This window comes from Rhinoderma darwinii, chromosome 6 (assembly GCF_050947455.1).
Source record: "Rhinoderma darwinii isolate aRhiDar2 chromosome 6, aRhiDar2.hap1, whole genome shotgun sequence".
Classification (NCBI taxonomy): Eukaryota; Metazoa; Chordata; class Amphibia; order Anura; family Rhinodermatidae; genus Rhinoderma; species Rhinoderma darwinii.
In genome coordinates, this window is record NC_134692.1 from 135,777,515 (window position 1) to 135,804,924 (window position 27,410).

The 27,410-nt window shown below is 44.3% G+C and overlaps 1 protein-coding gene across 2 annotated transcripts in view; it reads left to right on the forward strand.

Moving 5' to 3' along the window:
• CASKIN1 (CASK interacting protein 1) overlaps positions 1–27,410 on the forward strand; it is a 133,830-nt gene that overhangs the window by 63,181 nt on the left and 43,239 nt on the right. For both annotated transcript variants that reach the window (XM_075830539.1, XM_075830540.1), the window contains exons 2-4: positions 19,167–19,218; positions 26,252–26,349; positions 27,213–27,358. In XM_075830539.1, the coding sequence (XP_075686654.1) occupies positions 19,167–19,218; positions 26,252–26,349; positions 27,213–27,358 (296 nt within the window). The remainder of the gene's footprint in view (positions 1–19,166; positions 19,219–26,251; positions 26,350–27,212; positions 27,359–27,410) is intronic.

The window sequence follows — 27,410 nt, forward strand, 5'->3', positions numbered from 1 at the left end:
TTCGCAGGTAAAAACCTGCACCAGATCGAGTTTTTCCGGGCATTTTTTTACGTTTTGATGCGTAAATCACGGCGTTTTCATGCTGCGGGTTTTGGTGTGATTTTCTTCTGCACTAGGCAGATAGAATTCACAAGCGGAAACACAAGATAAATTGACATACTGCAGATTTTAAAATCTGCACCGCTGGTAAATTTCCGTCCCGGAAATACGGCACGGCAATACCGAACGTAATACACCTTAAGGCCCCTCTGCTACACTGTGGACACCAGTACTATAAATGCCACATGGTAGCGGAGGGGCCCTGTTATAGATTTTGCATTAGGGCCTGGGATTTTCCAGTTACACCTCTGGAGTGAGCCATGGAGAAAGAAGTCAGTGTCTTGGTGAACGTGTATTAAAGGGGTTGTCCATTATCTACAAATTGATGGCCTATCCTCAGGATAGCTTATCAATATCTGATCGGTCAGGGTTCGACTGCCGGGACCCCCGCCGATCCGCTCTATTGAAGGGGCCACAGCGCTCGTAGGAACGCTGCTTCCCCTTCATTACGGTCACTGTTTACACTGTGAATCACCGACACAGCCGTAGCGGCAGTTCACAGTATTACAACCTTTTCCCATTGAATTGAATAGGAGAAGGCTGTGATACTGTGAACCGCCGCTACAAGTGTGTCAGCGATTCTCAGTGTGAGCAGTAAAGGACATGAAGGGGAAGCAGTGGTCATACGAGGGCTGCGGCCCCTTCAAAACAGCTGATCAGCGGGGGTCCCAGGCCCCAGCAGTTGGACCCTGACCGATCAAATATTGATCATCTATCCTGCGGACAGGCCATCAAATTTGAAATGGGCTCTCCAAGACTATCTAACAAGCACCGCATCCCCTTCATTGTTTACACAGGCACAGCGGCTCATTCATATAGGCGGCTGCACCGGGTACTTCATCTTGTCCCATTTGAATGGGACAAGCTGCAGTCGGCCATACAGGGTGACAGCGTTCTGTACAGCTTCAATGTACAAGACCGAACACTGCTCACAGCTGAGAGTTGCTACATTTGTACCCAGTGTAAACAATCCACTGTAAACAGTCTGGTCTTCAAATCATGAACATTTGAACATGACATTAGTTTGCTACATTGTATCAGTGCAGGTTAAAATGTATCTTGTTGGAGTATAGGCTGATACGTTTTACCTGCACAAACTAATGTCATGTTCATATGTTCAGGATTTGATGAAGATTTAGGCGGGGAGTCCGTGCCTAAATCTTTAGCAAATATGCTCTAATGCAAGGGAATTTTATACCCCATTTACATGCAGCGGAAAAAATGGTGTGTAATAATGCAGATTTTACAGCATGCTCAATTTTGCGGAAAAGCTGCAGATTAACCTTATTTAATTACAATGGGGCTAATCTGGGTGCGGATCTGCTGGCACATCCACGGGCAATCCGCAACAGAAATTCTAGTGTGGGACTCTGATTTCTGCCACGGATTCTTTTAAAAATCCATGTCTAGGGCAAATCCTGAACATGTGAACATACCGGACAGCACAGAGATTTGTGGTGATGTATTCAGCTCACAGTGGATTGTCCAGGCTGGATACAATTGTAGCAAATCCTCATCTGTGAGAAGTATTAGGTTTGTAAAGGTTTTTAGCCTGACAGCAAGCAGAGATCTTTAAAATAGTCATGAGTTAAAAAACGTCATTATAGAATTTAAGCTTTATTTATTTAAAAATGGAAAATCCCTGTAAATATCACTTAGCCTTTATTTAGGCATTGTGCGAGGAAATATAAATACAATTCACATAAAGGATACTGACGGAACTATTTTCCATGTAGTAAATCATTCCGATGGCTGAAGATATTTTGCAGTGTATGTCCCTTTAACTACCAGAGCCCCCATAATGGCAATTATAAGAACACTTGTGGGATCAGTGTCAAATTGTCCCCTCTATGGCCTGCTTTGTATGATTAGGGTACGTTCACACATGACGGCAGAAAAACACGCTAAAAATGAATGCACTTGAAAACCCGCAAGTTTTTTAAAAAAAATTTTTTTTTTTTTTTTTGTGTGGGAGGTTTTAATTATTGCACTTGTGTTGTTGCATCTTCGTTGTGGTTTTCTCCATTCGTATTGCTTTTTCTAAAATCGACTAAATAAAATCGATTTTTTTTTTCTGTTCAATTTTAAAAGCCTAAATAAGAGACCGGAAAAAAATGCGTTAATACCATAAGGTGTGAACACAGCCTAAGAGTCCATGCATCACCGAGCAATATAAAAGTAAGATGCGAGATTGCAGGGAGCTCCGGCGCCTTCAGATCTCTGTTCCTTCTCTCTTATGTTGGGTTGCGGAGGGAAAGAGATGCTGGTAACCTAGCAACTGCTAGTCGCAACCAGTCTCTTCTCAAGGTAAACTATAGAGAGCGCCCCTCCGCAGCGACATCAGATAGCACGCGTCAGCCACAGGATCTGGAGTAAAGCCGCTCTAGTGTCACAGATGAAAGGAACTCGCTCACAACTTCACTTTCTTCTCCATCATTATTTACTTTTCTCTCTTTATGATTCTCCGTAGTCTCACGCATTGTCTAGACAGCGCCTTTCTTCCTTGTACTCGGCACATATCATTCTCCACCAGCTCTTACTTTTCTAACTATATATTCTACAGCCCTATGTAGGCACAGAATGTATTTCAGTAAAATTCCATTAATCTGAAATGAACAAAATTCTGGATTATCGGACGGTCATAGCAATGTATATATAATTTGCTTGTACATGATGGTCAGAGAGAAGTCTAAAACAACTGTAGAAATAGTCCAAATAAAAGGCTGACGTAAAATCTGCTCTGATCGCCGCGTTGTGAGAAGTGACGCTATCGTTTATCTCGGTTTTGTCGTCTTTTTACGGTTTGGAAAGATTCCAGATTATCTTGCTGTTCTGTGCCAGATTATCAGAATTTCTGGACCATCAGATTGTAGCGGATTAAAATTATTTTACTGTAGATCTACTTATGATTGTATCATTTGTAATTGTAGAATTTACGTTATCTGAGACCAACTCGGTATCTGGTACCGCCATCTGGTGGTCACACATGAGATTGCTTCTTCTTTTTTCTCTTGCTTTGCACTGCTTATGTATTAGGGCAGGAGGTCAATAACCAGCTGTTCATTAACATATATGTATTAATAGAATTGCTCCTTTTTATAAATGAGACATGGAAATATAAGCCTGCAGGACTGTTGGAAATTCCTGTTGCTATTGCCCATCCAATCCATCAGCAGAATAATGGCTGTTTACTACATTCTGTATAGTGTCGCTATAAAGAAGAAATATTAATGTATAAAAAAGCCGGGTATGTAGGTGTTTATCAGACCCACAACCCATTCATACCATCACTACATTATGTTCTCAATAGAGAAATTGCATTTTGAAAGTCAATTGTTGGTGCAAATGCTCTGAAAAGTGTTTTTACTTCCAGCATATAGGGTTAAATAGAACAACCAATAGATGTGCTATGCGGTCCTCAAAATCTGATCTTCGGGATTGTGGTGTTGGGGGAAGGGGACAGTATTTGCTATAAAATGGCCTCATCTTTATAAGCTTTACATGCTTGTACACGTAGCTCATCCTTGTAGTAACCTATAGGGATGAGGGCTTGTTAATAGTCAGTCCACAGCTGTGGTCCTATAGATCAGTTCTCCGGGACCACATTTTAACCGAACCTCTTTTAGTACACATTCTATGTGCTGTACGAATACAAATCCATTCTAAAATCTACTTCATCCAATAGACACCTCTCCTTATTACAAATCATCCCGGACAAACCCCCAAGATCACAGGCCACACCCCTTTAATAAACCATGCCACTCCCTTTAAAGGACATCTAGGGTTTGCTCTGTTCACCATCTATGTGCTGAATGTAGAATATCCCTTAAATACACCCCCCATTCCCAATCCATTCAAACATGGCCTCTGCCGAATAGGCAACAACATCTCTAACTATAGAGATATAGCAGAGCTGATGCATCTTTAGAATTTCATAGCCATAAAACAGACATAGAAATGTATTCAGCTGATTACCATATTCATGTGTAATATGGAAATGTAAGTGTCCACATACCTACATGCAAATATGGAATTTCTGCCGAAACATTTGGAGATATTTCGTATTAGCCACAGCTAATCCCCCGGCTAATTTAATTCTCAAGATATAATCCTTATCCGGCTGAACGTATGCAAGCCTCTAAGAATATACAAATTATCCCCATGCAACATCACGGGTCTTAACAACAGCGCAGCGTGGAGCGAGAGGTGCGATGCCTAACATCTCACTTATCCTCCCACTGAGCCGCAGCCAAAGCTTAGACATGAATTTGCTAGGAATAATATAAATGTTTCTGTCTGCGTTTTACATCTGAACAAAGGAGGACGGAGAAGTCGGGCACGGGGAGCTGGCAGCGACTCTGTTATAGCGCGCCCGCTTATCGCCCTCCGTCTACCTCTGCAGTCATTGTGTCAACCATTTGTACAGCTAAGTAGAAATGTGTTCAGACCACCACATAAAATAATGTCAGGGCTTAATGTATTCCTGTTTGTCTAAGAGCCTGGCGGTGCCATAGCCTGGGCGTAATCCAAGAACGCAGAAGCTTGTTCCGGTTAATGGAAAAATTCCTACTATGCTTTCTGTATCAATGCAAAGTTATTTTGCTTGGTTTCCAAATACATTGCAAATTAGCATATTCTTAACCTCTCTTACGGTGGGCGAATAGAAGTTGGGCACGCCACCCGCTTAGAGAACAGATTCATACTACAATGTGATTGCACGCGTGCGTATGGCAAATGTACCGCAGGTAAAACGCGTTACACTGAATGATCCCGAGTAGACCGGATGTGTAAGCTTGATCGATTTCCATGTGTTTTCAGCAAAAACACTAGTTGAAAAATAAGACCATTACATTTTTTTTATTAAACTAGTTACAACCCCTATCCATAAGCCCTACTAGTCATAGAGGTGGTCCTCTGCTCATCATCCCCCCTCTATAAACTACAGCGGAGAGCTGCTAAGTATCAGCGACTTCTGGTATGGTGGACCCAGCCTGACCTTGTATTACAAAGACAGAAATTTATTTAAATGTCCGGCATGTAATACTACTTTTTCCCAGTAGTGGTCACTGCAGGGAAAAGATATGGCAAAAACTATGGCTACAATAGGATTGCATTATAGCAATGCCTGTAGTTTATAGCAGACTTGTGTAGAGACTCCTTATGACAAACACTGAGAAGTTGTCACAGCTCCACCCCTTTTCCTAGCAATACCTGGGCTAAATTCCATTGTGATTCAGGACCCAATCATGACCCACTCTTTTAGCCAGAGCAGAGAGCCAATAAATATACCAGTTTCAGGTCTGAATAAGTCCAATTGCACAGATAGCACATATATCCCAGCTCCGGGACTGCGTGTGATGAGCTAGTCGCAGATGGAAGTGGCCTCTGAACAAGTGTTTTCCAAACTAGACCGCTCCTTTTTTAAAGAAAATGTTCACCGTTGAATATAATTTTGTTCGTTTTATCTAAAATGGTCCAAAATTATATGCTGATACGGCTCCAGATCCCAGATCTGGCCAGAGTTAAGTGTTCAAATTCTGAGTACCTACAGGCACCCCTAGGGGGAGCTTAAGAGCTTGCTGCCTACTACTAATAGCACTGACAAACATCTGCCCATTGAAAGCAATGGGCAGACGTTTGTCTGTTCACACGAGGCGTACTTTACGCGCCGCTGTCAAATGACGGCGCGTAAATAGACGCCCGCGTCAAAAAAGTGACCTGTCACTTCTTTGGCCGTATTTGGAGCCGTTATTCATTGACTCCAATGAATAGCAGCGCCAATTACGTCCGTAATTGACGCGGCGTTCAAGCGCCTGCACATGCCGGTACGGCTGAAATTACGGGGATGTTTTCAGGCTGAAACATCCCCGTAATTTCAGCCGTAACGGACGCCCTCGTGTGAACATACCCTAACAGAGCACTGACCGATATGAAAATAAATGAGGAAATCAATCGGCACAGAATTTGGGACTTGTATTAAAAGGCCGAGATTATTTATAAAGTCCTGACCTTTTTAATAATGTATGTATAATTAACGTATAGGTCTAAAATATGGAGGTAGTATATTTATCAAGAGATAGCCTTTAGCTTACCTGTTACCGTATCCTCTATTAACTACTATGGAGGGGGTCCATGTTCTCAGCATCAGTGGGGGCCACTAAGACATTTATAGCATGTCCAATAAATATGTCCTCAATAAAGAGTCTCACACCTAAGGGATTGATAACTAATATTGATCACCTCCGTGGCCCGTGGGACCTCCACACTGGTGCAGTGGCGATGAGGTTAAATTGAGGTCCAGAGCCTTGTCGTAAAGCGTTAACTGCGTGATGATCCAGCTCTGCAGGGATTCTATCATTCTGCCGCTTAGACAAACTTTCTCTTTGTAGTGATTGGAGACGGCTCGTGTTCAGCATACAGACGCACCTCTGTACCGCCTGTCACCTGCAGGGGGCCTTTCTCTGTCTGACATATATCTCACACTCAAGTTACCGCCAGTTCCCACAGAGAATATTTAACCCCTTTTTTTTTTTTTTAACCGTTGAATCGCCAACAGTTTAATAACATCTAGAACTTGTGTAGCGGATATTAAACCCTAGCTCAAATTATAACTTGGCCTAATTATTACCCACTGTAGATGTGTTTGTTAAAGGGATATTTTGCCTCAAACATATGAGGTTATATTGAATGAGTTTGTGTAGTGTTCACATTTGCAATGTATACTGTAAAATTGTGGTCCCTGGGCTATAGGGGCTGCTACGATGGTTTCAAGATACGTACATAGACTATATGGACGAATACTGCCCCCTGCGGTTCCTGCATATTCTTGCAGCAGGCTGATCTTTTACAGATGAACAGTACTGCCCTTAATGTATTTATACATGGAAGCAGTCATAGCATACATATACATTGGAATACCATTTAACAGTTCAGATAGAGAATGAAACTATATACTGTAAATAGTTTAGTCATTTTGTAAATACATTCCTTATCTTGTACAGATCCTGATTTACAGTCTCTATTATACTCCAGAGCTGCACTCACTCTTCTGCTGGTTGCTATTGGATGAAGTCGACAACCTAGTAGCAAGTGCGACTCTGGAGTAAAATACAGGTTGTAACTCTGGATCAGTACAGGATAAGTAATGTAATGTATGTACACAGTGACTCCACCAGCAGAATAGTGAGTGCAGCTCTGGAGTATAATACAGGATGTAACTCAGGATCAGTACAGGATAAGTAATGTAATGTATGTACACAGTGACTCCACCAGCAGAATAGTGAGTGCAGCTCTGGAGTATAATACAGGATGTAACTCAGGATCAGTACAGTATAAGTAATGTATGTACACAGTGACTCCACCAGCAGAATAGTGAGTACAGCTCTGGAGTATAATACAGGATGTAACTAAGGATCAGTATAGTATAGGCAAAGTAATGGTATGTACCCAGTGGCTCTACCAGCAGAATAGTGAGTGCAGCTCTGGAGTATAATACAGGATGTAACTCAGGATCAGTACATGATAAGTAATGTAATGTATGTACACAGTGACTCTACGAGCAGAACAGTGAGTGCAGCTCTGGAGTATAATACAGGATGTAACTCAGGATCAGTACAGGATAAGTAATGTAATGTATGTACACAGTGACTCTACGAGCAGAACAGTGAGTGCAGCTCTGGAGTATAATACAGGATGTAACTCAGGATCAGTACAGGATAAGTAATGTATGTACACAGTGACTCCACCAGCAGAATAGAGTGTGCAGCTCTGGAGTATAATACAGGATGTAACTCAGGATCAGTACAGGATAAGTAATGTAATGTATGTACACAGTGACTCCACCCTCAGTATAGTGAGTGCAGATCTGGAGTATAATACAGGATGTAACTCAGGATCAGTATAGGATAAGTAATGTAATGTATGTACACAGTGACTACACCCTCAGTATAGTGAGTGCAGCTCTGGAGTATAATACAGGATGTAACTCAGGATCAGTATAGGATAAGTAATGTAATGTATGTACACAGTGACTCCACCAGCAGAATAGAGAGTGCAGCTCTGGAGTATAATACAGGATGTAACTCAGGATCAGTATAGTATAGGCAAAGTAATGGTATGTACACAGTGACTCCACCAGCAGAATAGTGAGTGCAGCTCTGGAGTATAATACAGGATGTAACTCCGGATCAGTACAGGATAAGTAATGTAATGTATGTACACAGTGACTCCACCAGCAGAATAGTGAGTGCAGCTCTGGAGTATAATACAGGATGTAACTCCGGATCAGTACAGGATAAGTAATGTATTGTATGTACACAGTGACTCTACCAGCAGAATAGTGAGTGCAGCTCTGGAGTATAATACAGGATATAACTCAGGATCAGTACAGGATAAGTAATGTATTGTATGTACACAGTGACTACACTTTTGTATGTAGATTTATATCTACATGTAAAAGGATGTTTACAGCTGGACATATTTTTTAAATCCGGACCATAATACTTAGGCTTAAAGAAGGCCAACATCACCAAGACTCTGAGTGAGTCTTCCCGGGCTTTGCGGTATAAAACAAGGGTAGTGACAACCGCCTTTGGCGATTTTAAAACAGTGTTTGTCAGTTTATGGCTACAAGCAGGACTAAAGCAGGGGTCCGCCATGTTTGGGAATAGAGGGTTCCAGCACAGGGACCCCATCATACTATTATTGATAGATACATTCTAGTGAATTTTTAAGCGATACTGTGCTATATTAATTATTGCATTAAAAATATCTAAATGTGGGCATATACTAAGGACTGGCCTTGGGCTAAGGAATGATGACGACTCCCTAGGCTTGCTCTGCTCTTCCATTGTCACCTTGCTTTCATTGCCACAGAAAGCCTGAGCTCTCCAACACTCGACGTCCTCTTCCATTTACTACACATCTAATGCTTTACTCTGGTTACCATAGCAACAACCCTCCCTATGTCTCCATCCGCTCTCAATGGCACATACTCCCCCCCCCCCTCTACATACATATGGCCCATGGTAACGACACGAACTGCTAATGAAATAATTACACTGATACTTCATTGTTCGAATAATCTCCCCGGCGATCTCTCATCGAATTTTATGCATAAATTATAATGCAGATTCTAAAATTCAATAAATATCCGGCACGTGATCATATACTCGAAATACATCACGCTGGAGATCTCCTTCAGTTCCATGCATATAGCAATATCTGTTTGTGGGAAAGCTGGGTGCCGCCATATTTTAATTTTAAATGTATTTTTTTTTTTTTTTTTCATTGATAGAAATTTTTGAGCAGCATCAAAGGGTTTTCCAGGAAAGCTGCTGACAACTAATATGGTTACCATAACTCCCCCACAGGGGCTGTCATTCTGCTTTTTGAGATCCCTGAATGGCAATTCCTTGGGAGCAGGGATGTATTACGAGGTAGATGTTACTTTTAGGACTGAGGACTATTTACCGGAGATTTTAGTGCTGGCAACAGGTATATCTGCAGGGGTACAATGACTGGATTCTGTACTGTCCCGGGATATGACACTTTTGTCCTGTAGGGCACAAGCCATGCTCCTCATCCGAATTAGAAACACATATGTAAGGACTGTGGTGTAGAAGAGTGGAGGGATTCGTGCCTGGCATTATAGCTGGAGTCTGTGGCTGGAACTTAAAAGGGGGTTTTGTGATTGACACTGTATATAGGAGTATTTGTCTAACACTGTATAGGGGAGGTCTGTAGCTGACTTGATATAGGAGTACTCAGTGTCTGATGCTGTATAAGAGTGCTCTGGCTGACACTATAGGAGTGCTCTGTGGCTGGCACTGTATGGGAGGGCTCTGTGGCTGGCACTGTATGGGAGGGCTCTGTGGCTGGCACTGTATGGGAGTGCTCTGTGGCTGGCACTGTATGGGTGGGCTCCGTGGCTGGCACTGTATGGGAGGGCTCCGTGGCTGGCACTGTATGGGAGTGCTCTGTGGCTGGCACTGTATGGGAGTGCTCTGTGGCTGGCACTGTATGGGAGTGCTCTGTGGCTGGCACTGTATGGGTGGGCTCTGTGGCTGGCACTGTATGGGTGGGCTCTGTGGCTGGCACTGTATGGGTGGGCTCTGTGGCTGGCACTGTATGGGTGGGCTCTGTGGCTGGCACTGTATGGGAGGGCTCTGTGGCTGGCACTGTATGGGAGGGCTCTGTGGCTGGCACTGTATGGGTGGGCTCTGTGGCTGGCACTGTATGGGAGGGCTCTGTGGCTGGCACTGTATGGGTGGGCTCTGTGGCTGGCACTGTATGGGTGGGCTCTGTGGCTGGCACTGTATGGGTGGGCTCTGTGGCTGGCACTGTATGGGTGGGCTCTGTGGCTGGCACTGTATGGGTGGGCTCTGTGGCTGGCACTGTATGGGTGGGCTCTGGCTGGCACTGTATGGGTGGGCTCTGTGGCTGGCACTGTATGGGAGGGCTCTGTGGCTGGCACTGTATGGGTGGGCTCTGTGGCTGGCACTGTATGGGTGGGCTCTGTGGCTGGCACTGTATGGGTGGGCTCTGTGGCTGGCACTGTATGGGAGGGCTCTGTGGCTGGCACTGTATGGGTGGGCTCTGTGGCTGGCACTGTATGGGTGGGCTCTGTGGCTGGCACTGTATGGGAGGGCTCTGTGGCTGGCACTGTATGGGTGGGCTCTGTGGCTGGCACTGTATGGGTGGGCTCTGTGGCTGGCACTGTATGGGTGGGCTCTGTGGCTGGCACTGTATGGGAGGGCTCTGTGGCTGGCACTGTATGGGTGGGCTCTGTGGCTGGCACTGTATGGGTGGGCTCTGTGGCTGGCACTGTATGGGTGGGCTCTGTGGCTGGCACTGTATGGGAGGGCTCTGTGGCTGGCACTGTATGGGTGGGCTCTGTGGCTGGCACTGTATGGGTGGGCTCTGTGGCTGGCACTGTATGGGTGGGCTCTGTGGCTGGCACTGTATGGGTGGGCTCTGTGGCTGGCACTGTATGGGTGGGCTCTGGCTGGCACTGTATGGGTGGGCTCTGTGGCTGGCACTGTATGGGAGGGCTCTGTGGCTGGCACTGTATGGGTGGGCTCTGTGGCTGGCACTGTATGGGTGGGCTCTGTGGCTGGCACTGTATGGGTGGGCTCTGTGGCTGGCACTGTATGGGAGGGCTCTGTGGCTGGCACTGTATGGGTGGGCTCTGTGGCTGGCACTGTATGGGTGGGCTCTGTGGCTGGCACTGTATGGGAGGGCTCTGTGGCTGGCACTGTATGGGTGGGCTCTGTGGCTGGCACTGTATGGGTGGGCTCTGTGGCTGGCACTGTATGGGTGGGCTCTGTGGCTGGCACTGTATGGGAGGGCTCTGTGGCTGGCACTGTATGGGTGGGCTCTGTGGCTGGCACTGTATGGGTGGGCTCTGTGGCTGGCACTGTATGGGTGGGCTCTGTGGCTGGCACTGTATGGGAGGGCTCTGTGGCTGGCACTGTATGGGTGGGCTCTGTGGCTGGCACTGTATGGGTGGGCTCTGTGGCTGGCACTGTATGGGAGGGCTCTGTGGCTGGCACTGTATGGGTGGGCTCTGTGGCTGGCACTGTATGGGAGGGCTCTGTGGCTGGCACTGTATGGGTGGGCTCTGTGGCTGGCACTGTATGGGAGGGCTCTGTGGCTGGCACTGTATGGGTGGGCTCTGTGGCTGGCACTGTATGGGTGGGCTCTGTGGCTGGCATCCTATCGTATTGTGAATTAATTTTTCCATCCTGATTGTCAGTGGATTAATTTATTACACGGTTTCATCTAAACCGTAGTTCAGCGAGGCAGACCGCTCTTTCCTGCACCATCATCGCTATTTGCAAGACAACTGTCCCCATTTTGTGCTGTTTCTCTATGTGGAGCTGAGCATCCCATGTGTCAGGGGCTGACAGATTCAGTAATGTGCTAATTTGCCTTGTTAATTGCAAGTAAAATAGAAGGGAACAGACTTGTGTGGAAAGCTGGTGGGAGGACGGATAATTACCCACCACCTCATCACCCTGGATATATTGTTTTTCTTATCATGGCAAAAATCAATGAAATGAACATCTGTCTAATGTATAAATGCAGATGTAAGTGATGACCGGAGCACATTAATTTTGTCGTAAAACTGTCAGGTCATCTGTAATGGTACTAAGGACAGCCGACACATTTATATTAGGGAATTGCTTTATGTTCACTCCTCTGATATATATCTTTATCTGTTGTAAAGATTACTTCATGTATGGTAAAATCTAATTCCTTGCTCTTACAAACTGTCCGCAGAATACAGGCAGTGCTTTTATGGCAGTCTGTATTCCGTCTATTTGCAGCAGCCATCTTCTTCTGCAGGCAGTTGGAGGGCTGACAGCGCAATCTAGAAGGTGACCAGAATTGTACCCAAAAGAGCATGGAGATCCAAGGTAGTCACCTGAGGCATCGGGGCTGTTGCTCGGCTGCCGCCTGAACTAATTTGGACAAGCAATATCTGCGCTTGCAGAGTTTATTCATCAGGGGGAATATAAAGTACCAGTTCCCCTTTAAAATCCAGGAAAGAACCTATTATATACAATGAGTGCAATAATAAATCTGTATTCCGTAAGATCCTAAGCGCCCTCTAGTGGTTTCTGCAGGTATTCAGAATATTATTCTTTAACTCGGTCTAATGCAGGAGATTTGGAGCTCTGTATCATAAAAACCGAACTCTGACCACTATAAAGACGTATTAAGAAATTAATCAGCAGAGAATGTGGTACCTGAAAATGACATGGAGACTCCCTTTAAGCCATAGATGCCCTTATAACTGTGTGCCAGCCACAAATTCCACCATAATGAAACAAAGGCTGGACATTCGGAGGATCTGTATTGTACGACCAGGTCTCTAACCTGTGGCTCTCCAGCTGCTGCGATTGCTGAGAGTTGTAGTTTTACAACATCGGGAGAGCAATAGGATGGAGACAACGTAATCCGGAGTAACTGTAGTGTTTCTGAACGTGCGATGAGTGTTACTTCCGCTCATAAAAAGGCTGCCCGAGACAATTGCAAAAAAATCCAAGCATAAATCTCTTAGCAGCTGGAGATGAAGGGCAGCATAGCCGCCAATCAAATGCTTTCTTTTTAATGAAGTGTCTTGAGTAAACGTGGAAGTTTTCTAGATGGCGTGATCTATCAGCAGCCGGGTCTTTATACTGCTGGCGCACGTACTGAATGAGCCTTGTGCGTCACATCTTGTCACGTAGAGCCGGAGTCTCTGTTCTATAATGGCTGTACAGTGGTGAACCGAACATCGGATAAGTGGATGGTTTTCCTGTCACATTAGAATAAGTGCGACTAAAAAGGAAACGTTTACGACACGGAAGAATTCGGGGTCTGGAGCGTACCTGAGTTTTATTATCCCCGGGCTGTTTTGTAGGCTGCGTGTTTTAAGAAATAGACTTTCCGACATGTTGCTTCCTGATTCACTCTGTGAGAGTGGAGCGAAATGTGTAGGGACGTGTATCTCATTTTGCCATTCAGATCCGTATAATCACTGCGCCGGCTCTATTCACGCTGACTTAGACACTGTGACGGCTTGTGATGCAAAGAATTACACGAGTCCATTTGCGGGTAGGGTTCACATAACTCTTTTAAGGTTTTTTTTCAGATTTTTTTTGCATGACTTAAAAAATAAGTAGATTATATATATATATTTTAGTCCTCAATTAATTAGAATATCGTCAAAAAGTAAATTTATTTCAGTAATTAAATTCAAAAAGTGAAACTCATATTATATATATATATATATATATATATATATATATATATATATATATATATATATATATGCATTACACACAGAGTGATCTATTTCCAGCATTTTTTTATTTTAATCTTGATGATTATGGTAACCGTTCAGGAAAACCCAAAATTTTGTGTCTCAGAAAATCAGAATATTATAGAAGCCCAATTTGAAAAATGTTTTTAATACCGAAATGTTGTCCTACTGAAAAGTCTGTCCAGTATCTGCCCTCAATACTTGGTCGGGGCTCCGACTCTGCATGAATTACTGCATCAATGCGGCGTGGCATGGAGGCGATCAGCCTGTGGCACTGCTGAGGTGTTATCAATGTGGTGTGGCATGGAGGCGATTAGCCTGTGGCACTGCTGAGGTGTTATCAATGTGGTGTGGCATGGAGGCGATTAGCCTGTGGCACTGCTGAGGTGGTATCAATGCGGCGTGGCATGGAGGCGATCAGCCTGTGGCACTGCTGAGGTGTTATCAATGTGGTGTGGCATGGAGGCGATCAGCCTGTGGCACTGCTGAGGTGGTATCAATGCGGCTTGGCATGGAGGCGATCAGCCTGTGGCACTGCTGAGGTGTTATCAATGCGGCGTGGCATGGAGGCGATCAGCCTGTGGCACTGCTGAGGTGTTATCAATGTGGTGTGGCATGGAGGCGATCAGCCTGTGGCACTGCTGAGGTGTTCTCAATGTGGTGTGGCATGGAGGCGATCAGCCTGTGGCACTGCTGAGGTGTTATCAATGCGGCGTGGCATGGAGGCGATCAGCCTGTGGCACTGCTGAGGTGTTATCAATGTGGTGTGGCATGGAGGTGATCAGCGGTCCAGTGTGACGTTTCCAGTCAGTGATGGTTTGGGGGCCGTGTCATCTGCTGGTGTTTGGTCCACTGTGTTATATCAGGTCCAGAGTCAGCGCAGCGTCTAGCAGGACATTTCCCAACACTTCATGCTTCCCTCTGCGGACAATCTTTATGGAGATGCGGATTTAATTTTCCAGCAGGACTTGGCACCTGCCCACACTGCCAAAAGTACCAATACCTGGTTTAAAGGTAACCGGTCACCAGCATTTTACCTATTGAACTCTACTCAGCCCTTGCTGGCTGCTGTTGTCAAAAGTTCATTGCTGTTATCCCCTCTCCTATCCTCCTCCTCTGACCGTACATAATGGTCTGCAAAGATTTTGCGCCCATTATGGTAATAATCTGTCAGTCTCGTTCGTTCCTCTTCTTATGCCCACCCGCCAACAAACTGGCCCGCCCAACGACAAAAACTGGCCCACCCTTGATTGCCTAAATCTCATCTGAGACGGAGCGCATGCGGCCATCATCTATGGTTCAACACCCTTTCCTGATTCGTCCTCAAATATAGTTACTGCGCATGCGCCACTATGATGTCCCATTGTGTGTACGCACCAGAACAGGAGCTCTATGCTCAAGCGCAGAGTTTCGTGTGTGCTGGGGGAGGCGAGGAGCTGTCAAAAGTAAGGAGGCGGGTTTAATTCGGAAAATCTCGAAGACTGAAGATATGACTCTTTTCGACTGAAGTTGACTCTTATTCTCATTAGCATACAGTGCATGAACACTTAAAAACGGAATACTAAAAGGTACAGAGCCGACGAAGACGATAATTATAGGTTATATGAAAATTATTTTTCACCCACTACCACCAGGTATTGCTGGTTTAATAGGTAACATGCTGGTGATAGGTTCCCTTTAATAACCACAGTATCACTGCGCCTGATTGGCCAGCAAACTCACCTGACCTAAACCCCATATAGAATCCTTGAGGAATTGTCAAGAGGAAGATGAGACACCAGACCCAACAATGCAGACGAACTGAAGGCCGCTATCAAAGAAACCTGGGCTTCCATAACACCACAGCAGTGCCACAGGCCACGCCCCCATGCCACGCCGCATTGATGCAGTAATTCATGCAAAAGGAGCCCCGACCAAGTATTAAGTGCATATGCTGTACATGATTTTCAGTAGGCCAACATTTCGGTATTAAAAATAATTGACCGGTGAATGGAATAACTTGCTCCTTTATTAACTAACCAACCTAAATAAATACTAAGAGACATGTGATTTATTCATTACAACCTCGCTCTCTCCATCCGTACAGAAACCCCAAAAAATGTTAGCCAGCCATATAACATAACCTGTTATCCAAATCAATCATAAATGAACGTAAAATTTAACATTTTACCTGGGAGGGGATGGTCTTCATGCCCCACCCAGTTTACAACTGGGTGAGCATGCGCTCAGACTCTCTTTTTTCGCCGTACCACCCCCCCCCCCATGCTGACCCCCGCCTGGACAAAACCACACCACCCCCCAACTCACAATCGGAATAGCCCAATGCAACGCTACTCCATCCCTTACAAGCAGAACCAGAAACAAGAATAAGGCCACCAAACACACAGTACAAATCATAAATTGACACCAGTTTTCAGGCCTAAGTTTGCATTTTCCTCTGTCTTTCCAATTTATTATAATTTTTTTTTTCATTATTTTTATTTTTGTAGTATTTACAGTGGTTTTTTTTAATATATATAATCGTACCGAACACAAAGCAACCCAACTAAATTGCCAACAGTTGCCCATAAACATAATAAATCCCCCCCCCCCCCCTTTAAATGTCTCCTCCTCCTTCCTTCTCCACAGGGTGGGCGGGTGGATCAAACGCTCCTTCCCTTTTCCTTCGTCCGGCGCTTCTGCCGGACTCCGCCTCGTGGCGCATACGCAGCGTCTCCCCACCCGGTCAAGCCGCTCCTCCCCCGACGTGCCACGGCTCCATAGTTCCAATTTTGAAATTGGGCTTACCAGCTCTTGTAGAAGCTGGTAATACCCCACATGACACCATTTACAGGTCTGACGGTGCTGGCATCTCATGTCCGGATTCAGCCAATGGTAGAAGTATCTGGAATACTTGCACTCTAATTTTTTGAAGATAGTGAGGATTGAAACTTCTCGTAATTCTCTGCTTTGGCTTGTGCAGTGTGGTGGCTTTAATACCGGCTTGAAAAGAGGCTGTCCCTTTTCTGACGTCTGGTGCAAGAGCTTCCAGTTTTGCAGCGGATCTTATAATTGATGTGCTTACAGCTCTTATTGAGTCAATTTCTCTAAGATATGGCAGTGTAGGAAGTCCTCCATTAAATCTCATGTCCGCGGATTACCTTCAAAGAAAATGTAGTTTCCGAGAAACTTTTTGAGATTGCGGAACAGGAAGGCGTATTGAGAGGGCTCCTGTTCTCTGGAGGCCAGCTCTAATGACTGAAACAGTGTCCCTAATTTGCAGCATTCTGACGTACAGTGGTACCTGGTGCCCCAACCGTGAAGGTGGTTAACAGAAGAGGGGGCAACTGGTAGCTGTGACCTTATCTTTACAACAGCAGTAGCTTTCGGAGGTCTGAATCGGTTTCCAGTGGGCTTGTTTGTTATACTACTTCCTCCAGTGCCCTCCATGTCTTGTTTTGGGTTTCCCAGGCTAGCACTTTGCAAACTTTGGCGGGCGAGTAGGGGGCGGATCATACCTCTAGGTGCAATTTTAGAGACTGCTGGTTCCTTTGCGAGATTCTGACTTGTGTTTTAATATAGAACTAAGGAATGCCGTACTTCCTCTCCCTTTCCTCCAGTTGGGCCAACCAGGGTTCCCGTTTCCATATAAAAATAGCACCACTAGATGCATAGTGCGCCCGCTCAAACAATAGGACCCTAAGATCGGCTCCTTAACTGCCATCCATTTCTTTAAAGGGGTTGTCCAGACTGAGGGTTGTATTTTTATACTGATCACCTATCCACAGGATAGGTCATCAGTATATGATCGGTGGGGGTCCGACACACAGACCAGCACCGATCAGCTGTTTCGGGTGTTGGAAGCTATGCAGGGGCAGTGCCGGAAGCAGAGCGTTCCGTACACTGTATAGTTGCAGTACAGCAGCTCTGCTCCTATTCACTTGAATAGGAGCAGAGCTGCAGTACTGCAGGACGGCCACTATACAGTGGTCGGAGCCATCTGCTTCAAGAGGCAGCAGTAACAGCTGATCGGTGCAGGGTCAGGGTTTTGGACCCCCACCGATCATATACTGATGACCTATCCTGCGGATTGGTCATCAGTATAAAAACAGCCCCGAACCTGGAAAACTCATATAAGATTTCCAATCTTGCCAAAAACAATAGGCGCTTCCTCCACCCTACACTTTCCATATCCAACGGGATCTCCCAGCAGGATAAGTGAGACATTATTTCCAAATTCCAATTCAAACATTTATATTCCCATATGTTGAAGCCGTGAATTTATTTTTATCCATTATCTAATCCCACGCGTGCCTAAATTGGTGATATCTTAACCACCGTTCTGACGTAATGCTGAATTAATTCTTTAATAATTGAAAATACTTTAAATCCCCATCTTTAAAGGGGTTATCCGGGAAGTGAAAACTTTCTTAGGGGCTGCAAGTAAATAAAACAAAAAAACCATACTTACTTATTCTTGCCTCTGGCGATACACCGTTGTTGCTCCGGCGCCAGTCCCGGTGCTTGTTTACATGCGCGTAGCATGTGTCTGCTGCAGCCAATCAGAGGTCTCCGTGGCCATATGTCCGGAATTATGCCAAAAATGCGATTCGTCACCAGAGAGCCCCGCTGAGCCCTCTGATTGGCTGCAGTGGTCACATGCTACATGGATATAGACCAGGACTGCCGCCGGAGCGACTTGCCGGTGGCAAGGATAAGTTTGTTTTATTTTATTTGCACTTCCCGAATAACCCCTCATTTATACCATGATAGACCCAAGAATGGGTATCCTGTAACGAGATGAATTGTGGAATAAAGAAGTTATTCCAGAGTGGCATGCATTTCAGAAAGAAACCCATATTCACCATTACAAAGGGTATTATGTGGGTATTACGTGGGCTGTGTATGTGGGTAATAGATCGTGGTGCTGCCTATTCCTTGGATATGGATATTACATCAGCTATGAATGCCGGCATTATGTGGGCTGTGAGCGTTATGTAAGTTGTGTATGTGGATATTACATGGGCAGTGTATGGCGGTATTATGTTGGGTGTGTATGTGGGAATCACCGCGTATCTGAGGGAACTCTCCAGCAGCCACTGCTGGCCATACCTGGTATTACAGCAATGGTTTTCACCAGTAAAAAAGCCTTTTGTAGGTCTTATCTGATAGCAAAGTCAGTAAAATACATGTTAGGTGCCTGCCATGATCCGCATCAGCACTTGTTTCATGACTTACATCAGTTCTAAATTATTTCCTTTCTCCTTCTTTGTCACAGAGCTCCTTGGATCCGCCAAAAGAGTGAATGTAAATTTTCAAGACACGGATGGGTGAGTAAATTGCCTTTCTGTTAGTATGTGGGAAACCTATAAATTATTTATATTTAGATAATATACAATAAGAGATTTTTACATTCGTTCATTTTCATACATTCACTAACTGCAAACAGAGATCTTTAAAAGGTTACGTACTAAAGCTATTCCGTTCAGTACCATTCTGAGACCAGGATTACACACCGTTTTTTAAGCCAAAGCCAGGAAAGGATATAAGAGTTTTTCTCTGTATACTTTTCCTGGTTTTGACTAAAAAAAACTGCATCAAAACGGCATGTGTGAATCTAGCCTAATAGCTCCAGGCCCGGGCATATATAGTTCTACTAAAACCACATAAAAATCCATGTTTAACGGGTTCTTTCTCCCCATCTACATCTATTGAGGAGGATTCATCTAGTCAAAATTAATTAGACCTCATAACGTTTATTTGGATTCACCTGGTCAAGCGATTTCCGATGAAGAACAACCATCCCTAATGTTGCCGTACACCCTGTGTATATTAATGTCTTACCAGTTCTTATCCCTATTCTAGCTCTTCACGTTGCCAAGCTCCGATATCACACCGACAAGTGCTGCTGTTATTAATATTGACGTCCCAGGAATATACGGTCCAGGAGAGCTTTTCACTTATTTAACAAGTGCAAGATCTTGCAACATCTTAGGGGCAAAACCATTATATTCTTCCATAAGAAGCACAGTCCATAGGGAGAGCAGGAACAGAAAATCACAGGTTATCCCTGCGAAACGTGTTCTCACACGAACAACAGCGCATATAACAAAGCACGCTAAAGATAATATCCTCAGTTAAGAATAAATCCTTCTACCACAAAGTGTGACAAAGCCAAACCTTGTTTGTAAGCAATGATAACTATACACATACGGTTTAAAGAGACACTATTAGTTATTGTTATTAGTAGTAGGAATATATTTTTCTTAGCCGTGTTTTTGATGGCGACAATTTGTTAAAAATATTTTTTTATGAAAGTTGCAGTTGTCATGTTGTCCACTAGATGTCTCTGCAACATACAAACACTACAGAAAAGCATCTCACTTTACAACCTACAGCAAGGCTCCATGTACATAGGCGTATTATGGCTCCGTACAACCTAAATGTTTTACGAAGCCATAATGTGTCACCCATGCCAGTCTGCGGCCTTCCATTTCATATGGAGTTATATAAAGGCTTTTCTGTGTGAAAAGTAAATGTCCTTAGATGCCATATAATAGAGGTTTTCTTCTCTAGGAGCATTGCTTCAAGGGGTGAATAGCGCCGAAAATGGCGTAATATGAAGGCACCACACAACCGGACATAGAGTTGGCTATGAAGCATGAAGCCTTTGTGACTGGGGATGAAAAAATCTAATTACTAAACGCTGCAGTTTTCATATTCATCACTATGTCGATGCTACATATACACACACTGCAGAAAAGAATCTCATTTTACAGCCTACAGTAAAACTGAAGACTGTCTCGCTAGTTCTGGACTGTTCTGTAATGTAGGACTTCATGGCTGTGTGTAAAGAGTGCAGTTACAGAACAGAAGTAGGATACCAGGAAATAATGATAAAAAAAGACTTTATAATCCATAAAAAAAAATTGATTTGTGTCCCTTTAAGAATAGTCAGGAATAAAATCCAAAAGGATTTTTTTTTTTTTTTTTTTTTTTTAGGCAAGGCGAAATATCCACACTTACACAAACAAATGCATGAGAGCGCAGCTCCAGAAGAAGAGGTGTTAATGAGGCCGGGGATATGGACCGCACTGCACAGACATAATTAGTTCCTGAAATGTTTATGAGGGAATGAGATTCTTCAGCTCGGATACCCTGAAGGGTTTTCGGAGCAAGTTGAGCCCCTCATGAATGTAAATAATCACAACATGCCTCTTATACCGGCAGATACTCGCTGCTTCCATCACTTGGATTATATGCCATTTTATTAGATCAGCCCCAATGCCTGACAGCGGTTCAGCCTCCGGATTACGGATTTGTCATTGTTAATTAATATAAAAAAATAATTAATTGCCAATTTTGATTGCTTTAAAACGAGCGTGGTGAAGAGGCCATTTACAGTCAATTCTTGTGGCAGACGCGATTTGCGATCACTACATGTATTGATTCATTTACTCGTTTCTTTTAACATCAATTTGTTTAAGCAATTCGGGTTTGTTTAGGGGGAGTCCTTTTAAATCACAGTTAGGCAGCCTGAAGCTGAACAGAGTAAGGAGGCCACTGTTCATCCTGCACTTCCTGGTTCATGAATAGCATTCCAGGACTACAGTGAAGACTGACATTGCAGAAATACAGAAATGCTATATTTTACATTGGCTTTTCCCTGTGGTGTTCATACCTTCCATTGTTTACGTTGTGTGACTTGTGTGATTGGATTGAACACCCCCTTCTTCAAATCAAGAGTTATTGCTAGGCTTGGCTTCACCCAGGTCAACGATTCAGTTTGCTGCCCCAACCTTCTATTGAAATACACTGGATAAGTCACCATGAGCCGCTCCTTGCACCCAGGGCACATGCCCTACCAGCCTCCTCTAACTTCACCCCTGGCCCCATCCATTCATGGCAGAGAAATGATCTACATAAAAAGTTGAGTCACTTTAATTGACATATCCTGTACTGATCCTGAGTGGCATCCTGTATTATACTCCAGAGCTGCACTCACTATTCTGCTGGTGGAGTCACTGTGTGTGTGTGTGTGTGTGTGTGTGTGTGTGTGTGTGTGTGTGTGTATATATATATATATATATTACATTACTTATCCTGTACTGATCCTGAGTTACATCCTGTATTATACTCCAGAGCTGCACTCGCTATTCTGCTGGTGGAGTCACTGTGTACATATATTACATTACTTATCCTGTACTGATCCTGAGTTACATCCTGTATTATACTCCAGAGCTGCACTCACTATTCTGCTGGTAGAGTCACTGTGTACATACCATTACATTACCTATACTATACTGATCCTTCGTTACATACTATTCTGATCCTTAGTTAAATCCTGTATTATACTCCAGAGCTGCACTCACTATTCTGCTGGTGAGGTCACTGTGTACATACATTACATTACTTATCCTGTACTGATCCTGAGTTACAGCCTGTATTGTATTGCAGAGCTGCATTCACAGTTCTGCCGGTTGTTATTGAAGACAGTCAGCAAGCTTGTTGTCAGACACACCCCTAATAGCTAAGCTGAACTCCTGTAATACAGAAGGCGCAGTTCGTTTTTCCTACGTCAGATTACTGTACAGTGCCTGGTGTGAGGAGTGTAACTTTTAGAATGTATATTAGAATTTTATCTGGCTGCTAAAAACCCCCCATCATTCTTGCATTAGGCCTTTTAACTAAATGTATATTTTACAAGTGATGACATCACAACTCATCATTTATATTATAACTATCTATTATAACAATTACTATCTGGGGTTTCTAATCATACTACTCTTACTTGTAAATTTAAATATCTGAATTCAGCCCACTGTCACGACTTGATGTCTAAGTCAGACCTGACATGGCGATGAGTACATGACCCCCTGTTAGTATTGACACTTCAGCACAGAATGTCAGATACACATGTCCGATACGCTCCCAGTGGGGACTGCAATGCAGGCTTATAACAATGTGTGGATTCAGGCCGCCTGTAAATGTGCGCTCTGGAGTTTTATCAGGGCGCCACCTAGTGGCTTCTGTCCTCATGAGCTGCTTTTGATTAAGGCGAGCACATCTGGCCAGCTAATTGGGGAACGTCTCAGAATGTGGCACATAAGTCACTGTTCTGCTTCTGCCAGAATGCTAATTACCTGATTACCATATGGAAGCGCTGACAGGCAGCATTTTAACTTTTATTATTTATTTTTATTGCAAACACTTTTATATTCTCTGTTTTTTTTTTTTTTCATAATCTATAACTTTAAAATTAAATCATTATATATGGGGAAGATCTTTACCCGTTAGAGCAGCATTTTGTGATTTACAGATTTCCTTCAATTACACTTGTTCAGCGATGTCTATGAGAGAAGATTTGCTTGAGGTCCTTTTAGACGGCCCGATACGAACGTTACTACGATCGCTTGTCCCCATGCATTCCCATTATATTGGCACCACGACTCTGTTACACTGGGAGATGTGCTGCCGACTAGCGATCATTTTATTGGCCGCATTCATCGGCTGATCGTTGCCTTGTTTAGATAGGGATATTATTGGGGAAGAGCGTTCATATAAACGCTCGATTACCCAGTTTGTGGGCCTTTTATTCTGCAACATCTAATTTAACCCCCTATTCACAGAGGTTTAGCCATTAGAGGGCAGCAGTGATATATGAAATTCAGTTGCCTAGAGCCACATTCAAAGCAAAGAAGTACCTAACTTAGAGGCAGATTAGGCAGTTGCTATAGGGCACCTGGATAGAGGGAGCTCAGGCCAGGATGACTGCATCCCTTATCTTAATGGGCAATGAGAACCCGTGAGCTTCGAGAAATGGGATCTTCTCTCCACAGGTCCAACAAACATGGGTGCAGGGAATTTCCCAAAAAGCATCCTGCACAAGAGTTACAGGTTGTCGTCATGTTAACCAGCACCAGAAGGGGGGCCCAATTTTAAGTATATTGTGCTAGTGCAAAATCTAGTGTAAAACTGTAGTGCCAAGTGCCTATTATATGATCCTACCCCATAAGTGATCTGGTTGTAGCCTGGTGTCATCTGCTATTCATATGGTTTATGACATTGGTGCCAAATTTTTGTTATGTTTTGACCCCCCCAGTGTCATTGGTTTACATAGTATCTGTAGCTGCCAGCGAGACACATTTAGGGGGCATTAGAAGCACATGTGGCTGCTGACCCACTGGTTTGGGAATCCTTCTGTAGCCTGGAAACTTACAACAGGATTGTGAATACAGATTTGGTGGTGAATGGAGTATAATCTATGATTTAAATATGTATCTTGGTAAGCAGTAATAAACATATTCGTGTGAAGAACAGAACGGTTAATAAATATATCGTAGTTATTTAAGAATAGATAAAGGGATTGTCTGGTGCCAAAACCCCATTTTAAATACCCTATTAGGGCAGTATGAATTAATAAAGGGAAGTCTAAAATGCTACAAAGAGCGTCTGTCACTGGAGGACCCAGCTTGCCCTTGCATTACAAGGACACCCCGTTGATTTTAATAGAAATGATGTAATGCTTCATTTCTCCTGTGGTGGCGCTGCAGGGGAGTCAAACACTTTCTGCCAGGCTCCCCGACAGATTACAATTGATCTTTGTGGGTCCTAGCTTTGAGACACCCTGTGATCTGGTCTTGAAAACAAAAATAGTGCCTGACCTGTATTACATACATATATATGCATACATTACACACTAAAAAACAGGACTTCCCCTATAACCGATATATAGGTATTGTCTGACGTCATACCAGATCCTTTCTGCAGTTCCATAGAATTAGACCGTAATCGTGCAGAGTTATACATGGGGTGTACAGTACATCACTGTGATAGCGCTTTTGATATTGTGTGTCTATTGGCAGTCGCTCCTGGCTGCTTTACATAAAATACTTTACCCCCTGGCACAGGAGCGCGTTCTTCCTTGACAACGCTCTGCATTGCCTGGCACTGACTTTGCTGTATCAGGCAGGATGCACAGAGGGGAAATCTCCATACTGATTTTCTGCTTGGATAACCTGTACAACTTTACTCGAGCGTGGCTCAGAATTTACTAACATCCACCCTGATGTTCTAATCAGCATCAAAACAATAGTGGCAGGTAACCGCGGGCCTGTTAGTCAGATAATTATCTCTCTGTCTTGACCATTTTGCTATTCTGTAGCCTTTCATACCCTAAGGTACAGGGGTAATCACGGATCTGGAATGCATGTGGAATTTTATATATAATTTATGTGGAGATAGCCTGTCGTGACTGGCATAGCGAATCAACAGGGCAGTACGGCCCTCGTAGGTGTAATTCTGGTTAAAGTGTCAGCCCAGTTGTACTCTCCCGTCTGACCTAACATTGGGTGTGGAGAGACGCTCTTGCACGCCGGGCAGTGCTGTTGCTGTGGCAACCGTACGACGCCTGGAGAGTATCGTGCAATTAGAATTGGACCCATGCACGATACTCTCTGGGCAATGTACGGTTGCCATGACAACTCTCTGGAGCGTCTCTCCATGGCCGATGTTCGGACGGGAGAGTATAACTGGACTGACACTTTTTTAGCTTGGTTTGGAGCTATTAATGAGGTTGTCCACTTTGGACAAGATTTTTGTAGTTTCCCACTGCGATGAGCTGTAAGTTGTGCTAGAACTCAGCAGCAAGTGTATCGTTTCCCTGCAGTGCCCCCACAGGGGAAATATAGCATTACATATTTTTCATTGAGATCAATGGGCTGCATGTAATGCACGGACGTGCCAAGTCCTCTACGATGGGAGATGCTCTTTTTAGCAACAGAAGGCCGCAGCTAAAACAATATAAATCCGGCATCCACGACAATATGTCAAACGCTAATGAACAACGCTAAAAAACCAAGACGTGTCCTTATTGTGACCAAAGGAGGGTGGCGAGACACTAGTCACATGATACCAGTCTTCCGCACCACCATCCACAATTTCAATAGGCATTTATTGCTTACTATGGTGTGACTGTCGCAATGGCCAAGTCCTAGCAAAAGAGGGATCTCCTATGCACCCGTCCTTGACTGCCACACCTTGGATGCATTGAGTCCACCACTATTGGGAGACTCCATTCTTTCCATGGGGATATAGCCTCGAGCTACAGAGGATTCTGCATCAGTAGCTCAGCATGGTGCCCTTTTCGATCTGCGCTAAAAATTCAACAGCGTCATCCGTAACCCATACAAATGTATTCGTGTGAGGTAGGGGGAAGGGATGGGGTCCGACAAGTGATAAAAAATAGATAGGATGAGGAAATAGGCTTCTAAGTGTTTATCAGGATCTGCACAGCTGGGGTAGCTGGAGGTAGAGGATGAACAGTATCACTGAATATAATTGTGTGAATGTCGTCTCTTGCAGGTTCTCGGCTCTGCACCATGCTGCCCTCATAGGGAATACGGAGTTAATCTCTCTGCTCTTGGAAGCACAGGCCGCTGTGGACATTAAAGATAACAAAGGTGAGAGGAAGAGTCGATGGTGACGACACAACTATTGTCAAATATTAAGTAAAGTCAGATATGATGGTAATAGAACTGGAGCGGGAGGAGGCTTAGAGTGCAGTGACCATGGCGGCTTAATGCCCGGCCAAATACGGTGCCCATCCATGTCAGAAGTAGGAGCAGAGCAATGTCGCTATCTGTGCCCCTCCAGCTGCCCGGAGGATGAAGGTTGAACAAATGCGCTCTACAATCTGGGGCAAGCAACATGGCAAGAAGGAACCGATGAAGCTGACGACTGGTTCTATGGAGAACATCCAAGGAAAGATCTTATCGTTCAAGAGGCTCCATAGACCTGGGGACATATTGCATCATTGTGATCCACTTAGCGTTCTAGCTAACTTTTTCTTATAAGTGTCTTTAAGGGATTGGACACTTTCAGTTGCCTCTGGCTTCATGGCCAAAGTAGTCAACTGGGTCTTCCTTGAATGCCCCATGTGGAATGGGGCATGGATGTTCCTGTGGAGAATATATCTAATGGAGAGCAGGTTTAGTTCAGTGTGGACATAGACAAAAGTAACGAGCCCCTTTTAATTATGGTTCATTTGTACATGTTAAAGTATGGATCATCTGTTTAGGGTTAATACTCCATCAAGGTGGAATTTGCTTGGTTATGACCTATATATCTACTTCTCCGGACAATTATGACTACTGGGAACAAGCAAGGCAAATAGTGATGACATTGATGATTAGGTGGTGGGCCTAGGTATAGGTATGGCATTACAAGCTTCTATCTCCATCATTGTGTCCATCTTCACAGTAACTGTTTTCCTACATGGCACTGGTTGGTATATGGCGCTGATCAATGTTCGGTTTTCGCACAGGTATGCGTCCGCTCCATTACGCGGCTTGGCAGGGCAAGAAAGAACCTATGAAGCTACTTCTGATTTCGGGGTCTGCGGTGAATATCCAGTCAGATGAGGGGCAGATCCCATTGCACCAGGCGGCTCAGCATGGACACTATGATGTTGTAAGTGGAAAGTTTTCTAGTCATAATAATATAGAGGTTCCGAAATTTAAAG